General features: G+C 44.1%; 1 protein-coding gene across 1 annotated transcript; it reads right to left on the bottom strand.

The window, feature by feature from the left end:
- Positions 1–1473: 1473 nt before the first annotated feature.
- LOC120021084 (putative bifunctional UDP-N-acetylglucosamine transferase and deubiquitinase ALG13) lies at positions 1474–15935 on the bottom strand. Its single transcript, XM_038964728.1, has 25 exons — positions 15816–15935; positions 15414–15497; positions 15269–15319; positions 15112–15158; positions 14880–14952; positions 12517–12598; positions 12016–12184; positions 9050–9119; positions 8824–8932; positions 8547–8611; positions 8345–8445; positions 7610–7725; positions 7451–7494; positions 7272–7369; positions 7031–7141; positions 6714–6861; positions 6468–6612; positions 6338–6373; positions 6027–6082; positions 5786–5860; positions 2534–2696; positions 2330–2449; positions 2188–2228; positions 1893–2076; positions 1474–1739 (listed from the first exon to the last, which is right to left on the bottom strand). Exons 1-25 carry the CDS (start codon positions 15933–15935, stop codon positions 1474–1476), a joined length of 2574 nt encoding a protein of 857 aa, XP_038820656.1.
- Between the last annotated feature and the right edge of the window lie 563 nt (positions 15936–16498).

The raw sequence follows: 16498 nt of genomic DNA, 5'->3' as shown, positions 1-16498 counted from the left end.
TCCTCCTCCCTCATGTGGTACCCTTCCTGCATTTCATCCTGAAATGACCCTCCAGCATGACAATGCCACCAGCCATACTGCTCGTGATTTCCTGCAAGACAGGAATGTCAGTGTTCTGCCATGGCCAGCGAAGACCCCGGATCTCAATCCCATTGAGCACGTCTGGGACCTGTTGGATCGGAGGGTGAGGGCTAAGGTCATTCCCCCCAGAAATGTCCGGGAACTTGCAGGTGCCTTGGTGGAAGAGTGGGGTAACATCTCACAGCAAGAACTGGCAAATCTGGTGCAGTCCATGAGGGGGAGATGCACTGAAGTACTTAATGCAGCTGGTGGCCACACGAGATACTGACTTACTTTTGATTTTGACCCTCCCCCCTTTGTTCAGGGACACATTCAATTTGTGTTAGTCACGTCTGTGGAACTTGTTCAGTTTATGTCTCAGTTGTTGAACTTTATGTTCATACAAATATTTACACATTTATTTTCAGCATACTTAACAGTTGACAGTGAGGACATTTCTTTTTTTGTTGAGTTTGATAATTTAGTGTTTTATCATATTAACGCTTAAGATATTTGCAAGTTAAATTTAACCTTATCTTATTTCAAGATAATTTAGGCTAAAACAAGCCAAATGTACATAATTTAGCTTGGAAAGAAAACAAAAAACAAAGTGCATTTAAATTACTCAAGATATTTAGGATAGATTAGATTTCAATTTTTGCAGTGTGATACTTTGGTTTGTGAAACACTGTGTACAACATCGAGAACACCTGCTCTTTCCATAAGAGAATGACGTCACTTGATAAATCCACTTCAAATCGTTGTAGATTAAGGGGAGATTAAAGAAGCATTTTTCAGCCTTGAGACATGGATTGTTTGCCATTCCGACGGGGTATGGTAGGTGCCAGGCGCACCGGTTTGTCAAGAACTGCAACGCTGCTGGGTTTTTCCACACGCAACAGTTTCCTGTGTGTATCAAGAATGGCCCAGCACCCAAAGGACATCCAGCCAACTGGACAACTGTGGGAAGCATTAATGTTAACATTAAGACTTATTTTGATTGTCCAGTCTTTCAAGAATCCCAGAGTTTACAGTTGGCGCTCCAGGAACAGGGCTGAGAGCCCTGGTCTAAAAAGAGACAGTTCAAATGATAAACTGTCATGACTTCTGGGAAACAAAACTGTTTTTATTAATTAAACATGAAAATAATGTATTAAACATTCTGTAAACACTGGATCAGAGGGTGTCTGAAATGGACCCCTATTCAGTTGGTAGTATAGTAACTGAAAAAGGATGGGAAGCACTGTCCAACAGTGCCCTACTTTTGAATAGGGTGCCATTTCAAACAGCCACTGACTAGCAAACATGCAAACTTCAAAAGAAGAAAAGTGGAACAAACGTTACACATGACATAGGGTGACATATGGTGAATGTGGGTAGTTAGAGGGGCCCACCTCCCTCCCCAGTGCTTGGTTACATGCTGGGAGGAATAAAGTGCCCTGGGTGTGTGGGTGCAGTGACATAGTTGACTGGGTGATTGGAGGGGCAGTAGGATGCGTGCACATGTGGTTGGGCAGGGCTCGAGTTCCAGGGTGTGAGGTAATGGTAGGTGGCAGAGAGCATCGGAACATAAGGCTCGTAGGTGTGGAGGGGGGGTTGGCTGCACTGGTCCTGAACCAAGGGGTAGAACACTGTGCCTGGGGCTCCTGCTGAGGGAGGGTCCATGGCCAGGGGGGTGCCTGGTAGGAAGGAAAAGGTGGTGGGTGAGGACCAAGGTAAGAAAATAAGTCACATGTAATACTTGAGGTCGTAAGATTGTGACACTGAAGATCTTGCTCAATGCAGATCTGCCATTTCATAATGAGGTCTGGAGGCAGAGGGGTGACGCTGACCATTGGCAAGAACATCTCCCTGGCCATCAGGCCCTGCTCTCCCAGTCTCTAGGTAGGACTGGGGGACTGTGTGATCAGAGGGAGGGGGTGCTCCGGAGTAGGACTGGAACTGTTGCTCGGCATTGGGCTGCTGATACGCCTGCTGCATCTGCACCACGGAATGCCAATAGCTCTGCTGGTACCACTGTTTCAACATGGATAGAAATCAAAAAGGTACAGGTTGTTTTCATTCAAAGACATGTCTAGTGTCTCATGCTAAGTAACTGTTCACCCATACAATACTATAATCACTTACTTGGACTCCTAAATTAAAGTAATATTGGAGGACCTTGCCATCTACAGAAAGAGAAAAACATTTAGTTACCGTCACATCTTCAAATTCAACCATTAGAAGTTCAATTTAAAACACACACGCGCCATGGGGAAGCATGACTAACCTCGTGGAAGGTCGTTGCCGTTGGGGTCATAGGAGTAAGGTGGAGGGGGTGTGGTGCTGACCGCTTCCCCCATCTCATTCACAAACCAGGGAGAGGAAGGAGGAACCTGAATGGATGAAACTACAAACAAGAGAAAATAGACATCAGTTAGTTATTAGGGCCTAATAACTCCTTAGGTCTGACCATCAGCCTTAGAGTGGGTACCTTGTCTGCCCATTGCGTGTGGGGGCATGGGAGCCCCTTGATAGCTTGAGGGTGAAGCAATTGGTGCTGGAGGGGTCTGAGAGCTGCTAGAGGAAGAGGTGAAGATAGCTGCTGGGGCTGTGGTTAAAGCCTGTGCGGGCATGACTGCTGACTTCACCACCACCTGAGGAAACAAAACTAAATTGACAATTGACAAACAATGTGGTAAAAAAAAAAAAAAGGTAGACATGACGTAGATGCAAAGTAAAACAGGCTAGTAGGTCAAGTTCCGCAACTAAGAGCATGAGGTGAACGTTGGCTGTTTGATCCCACGGCTACTACGCGGTAAGAGTGTGAAGCGAACCCGCACACATACGGTTTGGCAGAGTGAAATCTTGCGCATCGCAATATCAAAACACATTTTTTGTTGTTGTTGAGATTTTTCAAAGTAGCCACCCTTAGCCTTGACAGCTTTGCACACTCTTGGCATTCACCTGGAATGCTTTCAGTCTTGAAGTAGTTCCCACATATGCTGAGCAGATGTTGGCTGATTTTCCTTCACTCTGCGGTCCAATTCATTCCAATTGGGTTGAGGTCGGGTGATTGTGGAGGCCAGGTAATCTGATGCAGCACCCCCCGTCTTGGTCAAATATCTGTTACACAGCCTGGAGGTGTGTAAGGAGCACAAACCAGATGGGACGGCATACCGCTGCAGAATGCTGTGGTAGCCATGCTAGTTAAGTGTGCCTTGAATTCAAAATTATATATATATATTTTTTTTAACCGAGTCAGCAGCAAAGCATCCCCACACCTCTTCCTCCATGCTTCACGGTGGGAACCACACATGCAGATATCATCCGTTCACCTACTCTGCATCTCATAAAACTGATTCACACTGAAGTTTGTTGAGATGTGTTACTAAAACTCTGAAGCATTTATGTGAGCTGCAATCTGAGGTGCAGTTAACTAGAATCAACTTATCCTCTGCAGCAGAGGTAACTCTGGTTCTTCCTTTCCCGTGGTGGTCCTCATGAGAGCCAGTTTCATCATAGCGCTTGATGGTTTTGGCAACTGCACTTGACATTTTGAAAGTTCTTGACATTTTCTGGATTGACTGAACTTCATTTCTCTTTGCTTATTTGAGCTGTTCTTGCCATAATATGGACTTGGTCTTTTACCAAATAGGGCTATCTTCAGTATACCACCACTACCTTGTCACAACAACTGATCACCTCAAACAAAGGAAAGAAATTCCACAAATTAACTTAAGGTACACCTGTTAATTGAAATGCATTCCAGGTGACTACCTCATGAAGCTGGTTGAGAGTAGGTAAAGATGTCAAGGGAAAGGGTGGCTACTTTGAAGAATCTCAACTATAAAAAATATATTTAGATGTTTAAAACTTTTGGTTACATGATTCCATGTGTTATTTCATAGTTGATGTCTTCACTATTCTACAATGTAGAAAATGTTTTAAAAGAAACCCTGGAATGAATAAGTGTCAACTTTTGACTGGTACTGTGTGCGCACACGCAGACCCCATAGCTTTTCCCACACTTTGTTACATTAGACTTATTCTAAAATGGATTCAAACATTTTCCCCCTCAATCTACACATAATACCCCATAAATGGACAAAGCAAAAGCTGTTTAGACATTTTCGCAAATGTATTAATCTAAAATAATAATAATAATTTTAAAAAAAATCAAATTTACATATGTATTCAGACCCTTCACTCAGTACATTGTTGAAACACCTTTAGCAGCGATTACCGCCTCGAGTCTTCTTGGGTATGACGCTACAAGCTTGGCACACCTGTATTTGGGGAGTTTCTCCCATTCTTCTCTGCAGATCCTCTCAAGCTCTGTCCGGTTGGATGGGGAGCGTCGCTGTACAGCCATTTCTACGCTGCTGCTACTCGATCTACGCATAGTCACTTTAATAACCATCTACATATTACCTCGACACCGATGCCCCCGCACATTGACTATACCGGTACCCCCTGTATATAGCCCCGCTATTGTTATTTACTGCTGCCCTTTGTTATTCTTATATTTAAAATTATATTTTTTGTATTTTCTTAAAGCCCTTATCCAGCAATGCAGTTTTAAGTAAGCATTTCACTGTAAGGTCTACACCTGTTGTATTCGGCACATGTGACAAATAAAATTGGATTTGATTTTCAGGTCTCAGATATTCAATTGGGTTCAAGCCCAGGCTCTGGCTGGGTCACTCAGACTTGTCCCAAGCCACTCCTCCATTGTCTTGGCTGTGTACTTCGGGTCATTGCCCTGTTGGAAGGTTAACCTTCGCCCCAGTCTGAGGTCCTGGGTGCTCTGGAGCAGATTGTCATCAAGGATCTCTGTACTTTGCTCCGTTCATCTTTCCCTCGATCCTGACTAGTCTCCCAGTCCCTGCCACTGAAAAACATCCCACAGCATGCTGCCACCGCGCTTCACCGTAGGGATGGTGCTAGGTTTCCTCCAGACGTGACGCTTGGCATTCAGGCCAAAGAGTTACATTTTGGTTTCATCAGAACAGAAAATCTTGTTTCTCATGGTCTGAGTGCTTAAGGTAAAACTCCAAGCGGGCTGTCGTCATGTGCCTTTTACTGAGTGGCTTCCGCCTGGCCACTCTACCATAAAGGCCTGATTGGTGGAGTGCTGCAGAGATGGGAGAACCTTTCAGAAGAACAACCATCTCCACTGAAGAACTCTGTCAGTGACCATCAAGTTCTTGGTCACCTCCCTGACCAAGGCCCTTCTCCCCTGATTGCTGTTTGGCCAGGCAGCCAGCTCTTGGAAGAGTCTTGGTGGTTCCAAACTTCTCCCATTTAAGAATGTAGGTCACCGTGTTCTTGGGGACCTTCAATGCTGCAGATTCTTTTTTGGTACCCTTCATATCTGTGCCTCAACACAAACCTTGACCCCATGGCTTGGTTTTTGCTCTGACATGCACTGTCAACTGTGGGACCTTAGACAGGTATGCCTTTCCAAATCACAACAAAACAATAGAATTTACAATAGGTGGACTCCAATCAAGTTATAACAAAATTTCAAGGATGATCAACGGAAACAGCATGCACCGGAGCACAATTGAGTCCCATTGCAAAGGGTCTGAATACTCACATAAAAAGTAAAGCCATAGAAGTAACTTTTGTCCAAAGAAAATGAACCTTCTACAGTTTGAGTAAACTTAAACCCTGATGTTTTTTTCTGACAAAATGTGACAATTGAGAAGTTGGGTGAAGCAGATTGTAAAGCTTCTAGTACCTGCTGTGACTGAGTGTAGCTATAGCTAGCCATGCCCTCTTGTGGTGAGCCAGCACGAGATCCCTCTTCAATGGTCTGTAAAGGCAGGCAAAGAAAATGGAGGCAGGAATGCAATCAAACCAATCAACCCCAATAAAATCAAGTAAATTGACATGAATGGGAAATGATACTAATCTAATCATCCTACATGTGAAATTAACTATAGTTATTAAAAGTTAACAAAAAAGCAAGTGAAGAGTACCAGGTTGGCAGTGGACTCTGCCGCAGCATACACAGATGGGCTCTGGAACCCTGTGTCTGCAAGATGATTTAAGACAATTGTGAACTTTTATCCATATTGTACAAGGGGTCTTCAAATTGTGAGCCTTGACTGTTGCCAAATGACAGAATCAGTTGGGAAATCAAACAGCCCAATTTGTCTTTACCTAATGTAAATCTGTTAAAAATGCATCTACAGAACAGCATATAATAAAATGGTGGCCATGGACTGTCCTACCAGCTCTTCACCGACTTCACAGGAATCTCACAAGCAGGTGATGTCAACACACTCACCTTCACCAGTATAGATGTACTCCTCTGAATATTCACCTGAGACACACACCACGGATTTACCATTTACATTCCGACTCAAAACAAAGACATTTTTGTGATCAAGACGGCATCACTGGACAGCCTGGCCTACCCTGGTCGTCACCATTGCTCCTCTCGTCAGCGTCCTCCTCTGATGAGGTCATGGCCTGTTTGCCAGATGTGGGGATGGGGCTCAGCCCCTGCTGCACCCAGTATGTAGGGAGTGCTGGAACCATGGGGTTTGCTACAGTCTGTCCCTAAGGAGACAGTTACAAAAGTAGACAGCAGGTTGACCTGAATATTAATGCTCCCAACTATCAAAGTCTGTAGCCTGAGGGCTTCTGGGCTACATAGTTACCGACAAGGGAGGGAAGGCAGTTTCATCTCCCCCCTCAATCTCGTAGAAGGTGATTGTTCCTTCCATGTCCTGTGCCTCCTGTCCAGCCTCGGGGACGTAGCTGAACTGGCACTCCTTGTTGATAGCAGGGATCTGGCGCCTGCTTCGGCTGCAAGAGCTCAAATGAATATACGTACTTTTATAACCACAACACCCCATCATGTCGAACCATGACTACATTCTCTATGGTTAGGGCCACCGGTAATATCCAGAGTTACTGTAGCTCAAATTGCTCATTCTGCTTAACGTCGCTAAGAAGACGATAAAAGGCGTATTACCGTGACCTGAATGAGTAGTTGTCGAAGCTGTGGTAGCAGCGTTTTCCTGAGTGAGGGTAGTATGTCATCTCCGGTCCAACGAGAGGATGACTGTTCAGGAAACGGGCTGAACTTCTGAACAGAACATAATCAACAGTAAGGAACATGACCTTCAGTAATGGTTAAGTACAGCAGCGGTGTAAAGGTGTTTTAGAGTGATATTTGTCAAACCTGCCATCTGACAATTTAAAAGCACACCGACCTGGGCGGGCCATATCCTCGCGGGGGCCTGGGTGGAAGATGAGGCCGGTAGTGTTCGTAGGGCATTGTCTCTGGTGGTGGTGTGGGGGCATGCATGCCAGGGGAGCGCCCAGGGGGTATGCCGCCAGGGCCTGATTGAAAGCGGGGAGGCAGGCCAGACACCATCAGCATCTCCTTCCCTCTGGGCTTCTTAAAGAAACGCCGCCGGCCCCGCAACTCTGAATCTAACATACAGAAGGGCTAACAGTTGTACAGGTCTTCAATGGTCCAAGGCCAATACGATGTTCACTGCTATTAAAAACTTACTAAGACCATCTAACGGTTAAAGGGCATACTGACCCATCTCTCCAGGATACTGCTCAGGCCGGCTGTATGATGGTCCCTTGCGGCTCGGGGTGATGTTCCAGGCAGGGACAGGGTTCACAGGCTTGAAGTTAGTCAGAGACACAAGATGTCTGAAAGTAGTGGGGTATAGTGAGGAGGTCTCATAAACCTAATATTGAAAAGAGCACCGTCTTGATAGTAAACCACAGCATCTATCATACTGTATGACTGACAACCATTTGGGATGGTACATTTAAGTCATCTAGCAGACTCTTATCCAGAGTGACTTCCAGTGCATTCATCTTAAGATAACTAGGTAGGACAACCACATACAGTAAGCACATTTTCCTCAATAAAGTAGCTATCAGCAGTCAGAGCTAGTAAGGGGGAAAGTAGTCAAGCCTTTTGTGAACTAACACTTTCGCGGGCAAGGGGGGGGGGGGTTCAGAAGTTGAGCAAGGACTCTGCTTCAAGGGGAAGCTGGTTCCATAATTGGGGTGCCAGGACAGAGGAGGACTTGTACTGGGTTGAGTGGGAGGACCAAGAGATCAGAGGTGGCAGAACGGAGTACTCGGGTTGGGGTAAAGATTTGGAGCAAAGCCTGACGGTAGGGAGGGGCAGTTCCTCTTACTGCTCTAATACAAGAATGTGCCAGAAACTAAAATAAGCACACATTGATGGGTGCTGTGTAGAAGTGTTTATGTGTAAGTCATTTCAATTGGGGTGTTTTTAAAGGGACAGGTATCTCACTTTTCTCCAAGCTCTTCGATGAACACTGTCACAGCGCTGGGGTGAGTGCCCACCTCCTGAATGAAAGCATTGTAATACTTCCCTTTGGGGTCTAGACGAACCTGCATGGAAGACATGGGCTACCCTTACTCATTTGGAGTATTTCTTTTTTTTTTTTTTTGCAAAACAATCTTAATTTAGTGGATAAATTGGATTACTGTACCTGACACTTGTCTCCCAAGAAGTACTGTCTTCCAGCAAACACCATGTAATCAGTTTTCTGCATCTCTGTTTCACAGAAACGATATGCCATTCCAGAACACCCAATTATACAACTGCTCTACATTAAGAAATGAATGTACGGTATAATCATATCAACACCACGGATAAAAAGGTCTGCTGTGTGTGAATCTTGTCGTTTATGACTAATGTCTCATGATTAATTCAGCAGTTCCACGTTACCACAAGAAACCCCAACAGAAGGGGGCAACATGGCATACCTCTGCGACTGTCATGCCATACGTCAAACTGGACATTTCTGTACATCTCAGAATCCAGTGCTTTGAGCACCTTGTACGGGAGAGAGAGTTTTGCTGGTCCATCTGGAGTCTTAGGAAGAGAAAGAAACTGGATTTGTGTTCCTAGAATCTAGTCTTCCTCAATTTATTTTTTAGAAACTGCAACTCAAGAGGTGGTAACAATAGACGCTATAGAAAACGTTGTCACCTTTGCTTCCTCTGCTCCAGGTCGGGCTTTGTCCTCTGTGCGACTGTGCCCATTGAACTCCCAATCATCCCTACAAGAAAGTGAAGAAAAATGGTACTTTAACCTGATAAACAAAATTCATACAATGACTACATTACAATATACACGGAGTGTACTAAACATTAAGAACACCTGCTCTTTACATTACAGACTGACCAGGTGAAAACTATGATCCCCTTCATCTACACAGATTTTGAAGTGGACGAGACATGTTAAAGGATTTTTATGCCTTGAGACATGGATTGTGTATGTGTGCCATTCAGAGGGTGAATGGGCAAGACAAAATATTTAAATGCCTTTGAACGGGGTATGGTAGTAGGGGTATGGTAGTAGGTAGTAGGCGCTCCGGTATGTATCAAGAACTGAAATGCTGCTGGGTTTCCCCCCGCTCAACAGTTTCCCGTGTGTATCAAGAATGGCCCACCACCCAAAGAACCAGCCAACTGCGGGAAGCATTGGAGTCAACATGGGCCAGCATCCCTGTGGAACGCCTTCGACACCTTGTAGAGTCCATGCCCCGACGAATTGAGACTATTTGGAGGGCAAAAGGGTGCAACTCAAAATTAGGACGGTGTTCCTAATGTTTGGTAAACTCAGTGTATAGATGCTTTGGTGAATTTATGCATACTGTAGGTGGGTCGTTCTACGCCATGAGTCCCTTTTGGGTAATGTAACTTGGTAAAAAAAAAGTTATTTCACCCAATTTGAACATAAAAAAAAAAAACTTGTTTTCCCATCTCAAGATGTAAAGTACCAAATTAAAACATCAGCCATTAGTCCCCTTGTGACAAAGGGAATGGAAGCTTGTGTGCAATAGGAATGGGCAATTGAATGAAAGCTTCACAAAACGTGTGTTACGCTCAGTCCACTCAGTTTCCCACCACAAAACACCAGAAAGCGTAAAACCAGCTCATACTTGTACACAACGATTTGACAATTAGATGTTGTGTTTCTTTAGGAAACCATATTACAAACCGGGTTGACCTTAAAATGAGGGACAAGTTTGTTTTTTAAACCTTAAAATGAATCACTAATCAATTTTAAACTGAACAAAGCATAAAAACGCAACATGTAAAAAGTGTTGGGCCCATGTTTCATGAATTGAAATAAAAAGACCAGAAATTTTCCAGCTTATTTCTCTCAAATTTTGTTTACATCCCTGTTAGTGAACATTTCTCCTTTGCCGAGAAAATCCAGCCAACTGACCTGTGTGGCATGATCATTACACAGGTGCAGACCCTTTCCCAGCACATGACAGACGTCGCACGCATCTCTTGGCGGCATCAAGAAAGCCATCGCCATTCCATTCAATAGCCTAGAGTTCCGGTTATATTACTAAATATTTTTGGGGTTCTCATATGCTTAATGTTTTTTAGCTGCCATTCTATAAGAACTCCTTGTTCTGCCACAAATTGCACATCGCCCTGGTTTCAAACACAGAAAAGGGTATTTTTTTTCTTTAAACCTTTACCTAGGCAAGTCCGTTAAAGACGAATTCTTATTTACAATGACGACCTACCCCAGCCAAACCCTAACGACACAGGGCCAATTGCGCGCCTCCCTATGTGACTCCCGATCACGACCTTTTGTGATACAGCCTGGAATCAAACCAGGGTCTGTAGTGAAACCTCTAGCACTGAGGTGCAGAGCCATAGACCGCTGAGCCACTCAGAAGGCCCATATAAAAAAGGCCACTAAAATCTGCAGTGTTGTCACAACACAATGCGACAGTGGCATGCTGACTGCAGGAATGGTCACCAAAGCTGTTCCCAGAGAATTTAACATTAATTTCTCTATCATGAACTGCCTCCAACGTTGTTTTAGAGAATTTGGCAGTACGTCCAACCGGCCTCACAAATCGCAGACTACATGTAACCACGCCAGCCCAGGACCTCCATGTCCGGCTTCTTAAGCTGCGGGATCGTCTGAAACCAGCCACCTGATTAAACTGTGGGTTTGCACAACCGAAGAATTTCTGCACAAACAGTCAGAAACAGTCTCAGGGAAGCTCATCTGCATGCTCGTTGTCCTCACCAGGGTCTTGACCTGACTGCCGTTCCAGCGTCGTAAACAACTTCAGTGGGCAAATGCTCACCTTCAACGGCCACAGGAGAAGTCTTCTCTTCACAGATGAATCCCAGTTACAACTGTACCAGGCAGATAGAAAGGTGTGTACGGCGTCATGTGGACGAGTGGTTTGCTGATGTCAACATTGTGAACAGAGTGCCCCATGGTGGAGGTGGGGTTATGGTATGGGCAGGCATAAGCTACAGAAAATGTCTCAGCTCCTCCATGGTCTGCATTCTCATTGAACACGTCACCCATTGAGCATGTTCGGGATGCTCTCAATTGAAGTGTACGACAGTGTGTTCCAGTTCCCGGCAATATCCAGCAACTTTGCACGGCCATTAACGAGTGGGGCACCACTCCACAATCAACAGCCTGATCAACTCTACGTAAACGAGATGTCACCCTGCATGAGGCAAATGGTGGTCACACCAGGTTCGGATCTACACCTACCTTTATTTTTTTCAATGTATATAATAATCTTCAGAAATTACTGTCAAAGCAAGAAAATACCTAGGGATTTACAATGATGCTAAAAACTGACATTTTGGGATGAAGTGTGTTCATTTTCCTAGAAGTCAGAGGTTACACAGTAGGACATGTCAAAATTCTGAATTGACACTTTACCAAGTCTTTAGTTATTAAAAACGTGTTGAATTTTCCATGTGGTCTATATTAAAAAGGGCACTTAATAGAACAGGCTTTTTAAAACTCAATATTGGTGCACAAGTTAAAATATCAAAGGAATGCAAAAGGGACTCATTTTGTGGAATGACCCAAGTAACTAGCAACTGTAAGACTTAGGTTTAGTGTGGAGGGCTTTATGGAAATCAAAAGTGGTGTGCAGAGCACAACTTCACCTCAGAGTCTGACCCCTGTCCTCAGGGGTGTCATAGCCTGCGTCCTCACTGCACACCGACAGGCTGTTCCTATAGCGACGACCTCCGCCATGGAACCCTTCCAAGGCTCCTTGCACCTCTGCCTCGCCGACACCAAGGACTTGTGTGTACAGCAGCTCATACAACAGAGCTGGATCCAGTTGAAGAAAAAGGTTGTACATTTCCTATTCACTACACAGGAAAGTACTGATCATTTAAAATATTGAGTAACTAAAATAAATGAGTAGCCAATTATAGGACTTAAGAGTGAAGATGTATCCACTGCTGTGGAGCTGGTGGAAGGCGCTATAGGACGGGCTCATTGAAATGGCTAGAGTGGAATTGAGTCAAACATGTGGTTTCCTTACCTTTGACGTGTATGACACTATTCCATCTATACCATTCTAGCCATGACAATGACCCAGTCCTCCAATAACTCCTCCCACCAGCCTCCGCTGATTTCTGATGAGTGAGAGTACAGACCTTGACACAGAGCTGCGTGGATGGGGTAGTTCCTGGGGTACACAACATCATAGTGGCCATTGTTGGAGCAACACAGCAGAATCTGCAAGTCAGAGAGCAGAATGCAGAACAGTCTAATGCATTTTTACTCTTAACCATTCATCAAATGGTAAAGATTGCCCCCCCAAAATCAAACTTTCTACAGCAGGTATTCTCAAACTGCCGTTGGGGGTAAGCCAAATAAAAAAAAAAACATTTACACTTCACATTTTCAAACAGTCCATTTATAATCCCCCCCCGCAGCCTCGTTTCACTATAAAAAATTAAATTAAACCATTTAGTGGTCAGCGAAATAACAATGTCAAATACAGGTAGCCTAGTCAAATAATTAACATCCAATCACATTAACCATTACTCTCTTGCGGGAATTCCACTAACAGTCCATATGTAGCTGCTGCTCATGTTGGCATCTGTACTGATGGCACAAACGCCATGACAGGGAGACATAGTGGAGTGGCAGTTCCTCCCGAAGCCACTTGGGTACACTTCAGCATCCCGAGAGGCTCTTGTTGCCAAGGGAATGCCTAACAGCTTGAAAGACGTTTTGGACACTACAGTGAAAAATGGTTAACTTTGTTAAAGCAAGGCCCCTGAACTCTCGTGTATTTTCTGCACAATGATATGGGCAGACAAAGTATTGACATCTTTTAATTGAGAGACTAGCTTAAAGTTCTTTACTGACCATAATTTTCACTTGTCATCATGCAAGCGGTCAGACGAGTTTCTCACACGACTGGCCTATCTGGGTGATGTTTTTTTCCACACCTGAATGATCTGAATCTAGGATTACAGGGACTCTCCGTAACTATATTCAATGTGCAGGACAAAATTGAGGCTATGATTAAGAAGTTGGAACTCTTCTGTCTGCATTAACAAGGACAAAACACAGCACACTATATAAGCAGCCTGAATGAACCCCATCTTTCATTTATATACACCATCTTTGGCTGTAGTCTTCTCAAATGATAAAATGAGAGCAGTATCATCTAGTGGACAAACCAAAGCACACTTCAAAAGTATCTGGACACCTGCTCATCAAACATCTCATTCCAAAATCATGGGCATTAAAACAGAGTTTGTCCCCCCTTTGCTGCTATAACAGCAACCGGTTACAACAACCTCCACTCTTCTGGGAAGACTTTCCACTAGATGTTGGAACATTGCTGTGGGGACTCGTTCCAGTCAGCCACAAGAGCATTAGTGAGGTCGGCACTGATGTTGGGAGATTAGGCTTGGCTCGCAGTCGGAGTTTAAATTCAAAGATTGATGGGGTTGAAGTCAGGGGTCTTTGCAGGCTAGTCAAGTTCTCCACACAGATCTCTACAAACCATTTCTGTATGGACCTCGCTTTTTTTGCACAGGGGCATTATGCTGAAACAGGAAATGGCCTTCCCCAAACTGTTTCCACAAAGTTGGAAGCACAGAATCGTCTAGAATATCGTATGCTGTAGCGTTAAGATTTCCCGTCACTGGAACTAAGGGGCCTAGCCTGAACCATTAAAAACAGCCCCAGACAATTAATCCTTCTCCACCAAACTTTAGTTGGCACTATACATTGGGGCAGGTAGCGTTCTCCTGGCATCCGCCAAACACAGATTTGTCCATCGGACAGCCAGATAAAGCATGATTCATCACTCCAGAGAACACGTTTCCACTGCTCCAGAGTCCAATGGCGGCGAGCTTTACACCACTCTAGCTGATGCTTGGCATTGCACATGGTGATCTTAGGCTTGTATCCGCCCGCTCAGCCATGTTAACCCTTTTCATGAAGCTCCCGATGAACAGTGCCGATGTTGCTTCCAGAGGCAGTTTTGAACTCTAGTGAGTGTTGCAACCGAGGACAGACGATTTTTACACGCTACGTGCTTCAGCACTCCGCTATCCCATTCTGTGAGTTTGTGTACTACCACTTTGCGGCTGAACCGTTGTTGCTCATAGACGTTTCCACTTCAATAACAGCACTTACAGTTGGCTGGGGCGGCTCTAGCAGGGCAGAAATTTGACAAACTGACATTTTTTGGAAAGGTGGCATCCTATGACAGTGTCACGTTGAAAGTCACTTGAGCTCTTCAGTACGGACCATTCTACTGACAATGTTTGTCTATGGAGATTGCATGGCTGGGTGCTGAACTTTATACACCCATCAGCAACAGGTGTGGCTGAAATAGCCAACTTCACTAATTTGAAGGGGTGTCCACATACTCACCCCCTATCCACACACCTGGTTCAATTAGCAACCTGGTTCAGTTTTGCCTGGTAATTACTTCATTAGTCAGGCATTTCAGATGCTTCATGGCCTGGGCTCAGTGAATAACCACACTTACCTTCTCCATGTAGTCTACTTCGGTTATCTCCGTTGGTGGCTTCCCAGGATACCTGTATACAAGGAAGCCCCGCCTGCCACACGTCCAACACCAACTTATTTCAGGTTACATTAAATTGCAATTCACAAAACTAATTCTCCATATCACATTTGACAATATTCTGTCGGCCAACACAAAAGTTGTACAATGTGGCAGGTGATGTTTAACTGATAACACATTGTGCAGCACTTACCTGTACAACGACGACAAAGCCTTTATCTCAACTTGGCCAGTGGTTTCCTGGAGAAAAACATATTTAACAATATGTACATGCCCTTTCTTCATAAGGTCTGAATCTGACCCATGGCTTGTGCAATGTGCTTTTATAACATGTAGTTCTATAAACATACCTTGGGGTCCTCCAGACGTTCCAGATACTTCTCAAACGACCCTTCAACAAACTAGGAGATAAAGCATGCCATTAGACTTAGATTTTGTCTAGATTTTGGAATCCTTGGGACGTCCCTACCCCTAAACATTTTACAGTCAACTTACAGGTTCAAAGTTGCATCGGTTCTCTCTCATGAAGGTGACACAGTCTTTCCTTATCTTTTGATGGTAATTCTGAGAGTAATACATCTTGGAGAAAATAAATTACATAGTGCACCTTTATTTCATATTCGACAATCTCTTTGCGCCCTGGAGCATAGTGTTGTGCAATTCATATTTTAACTCTGGCCTCAGTAATAATTTCAGTCAGCCAAATGAACCATGGCCGAAGATGAACAGGCAGGCTAAATGAACCCATGAGTTCCCAAACGACCATTTATTTTGAAAAAAGACAACTTCCTATTCTCACGCCATGAATTCAGTCAGATAAATGTAATATATTATATTCTAAACGTTGAACGTCAAATTGAATGTATAAAAACATTTCGCTAAATTGCTCTAGCCTACCTGCTCAGAGACAGCTCGAAATAGACAGGACGCGTCTCGTGCCATCATTTTCCTGTAGAGACCGATGCTGGCTAGATACTCGTCCATGTTTACAAAATACTTCTTCAAGGCTTTCTGCATTTTAAGGATGTTGTAAATAAAAAAACTATAAATATGCAAAGCTTCATAACTTTCTGCGTAGAAGATAAACATGAAGTTCGAAAGTTTCCTTTCGAGTTGGAATAAGGAAACAGGTGCAAAAACTGAGCACTGATTACAGAGTCAACACCGTCATTCGTGCCAACCGTTGAAAACTTTATTGAAAATTCTTGTCTTTGATTGGTTACACTATATTCTTGTTTTTTTATTCTATTTTGTTTATAGCCTCCCATGCCTTATCCAGTGAAAAGGCTACTCCACAGCCAGAAACGAATGATAAACCTGACTCTGAGGAAATTATTTGTAAAAGATTTGGCCAAAATCAAACCGAATATACACCAAATATACAAAAGTATGTGGACACCCCTTCAGATTAGTGGATTCGGCTATTTCAACCACACCCGTTGCTGACAGGACTATAAAATCGAGTACACAGCCATGCAATCTCCATAGCGGTGGTAGGCCACACAAGGACTGCCGAGTGCTGTAAAGATGGTCTGTCCTCGGTTGCAACACTCCAAACTGCCTCTGGAAGCAATGTCAGC

Source organism: Salvelinus namaycush, chromosome 26 (genome assembly GCF_016432855.1).
Source record: "Salvelinus namaycush isolate Seneca chromosome 26, SaNama_1.0, whole genome shotgun sequence".
Lineage (NCBI taxonomy): Eukaryota > Metazoa > Chordata > Actinopteri > Salmoniformes > Salmonidae > Salvelinus > Salvelinus namaycush.
The sequence above is the reverse complement of the archived record's forward strand: the minus strand, read 5'-3'. Positions and strand labels throughout refer to the sequence as shown.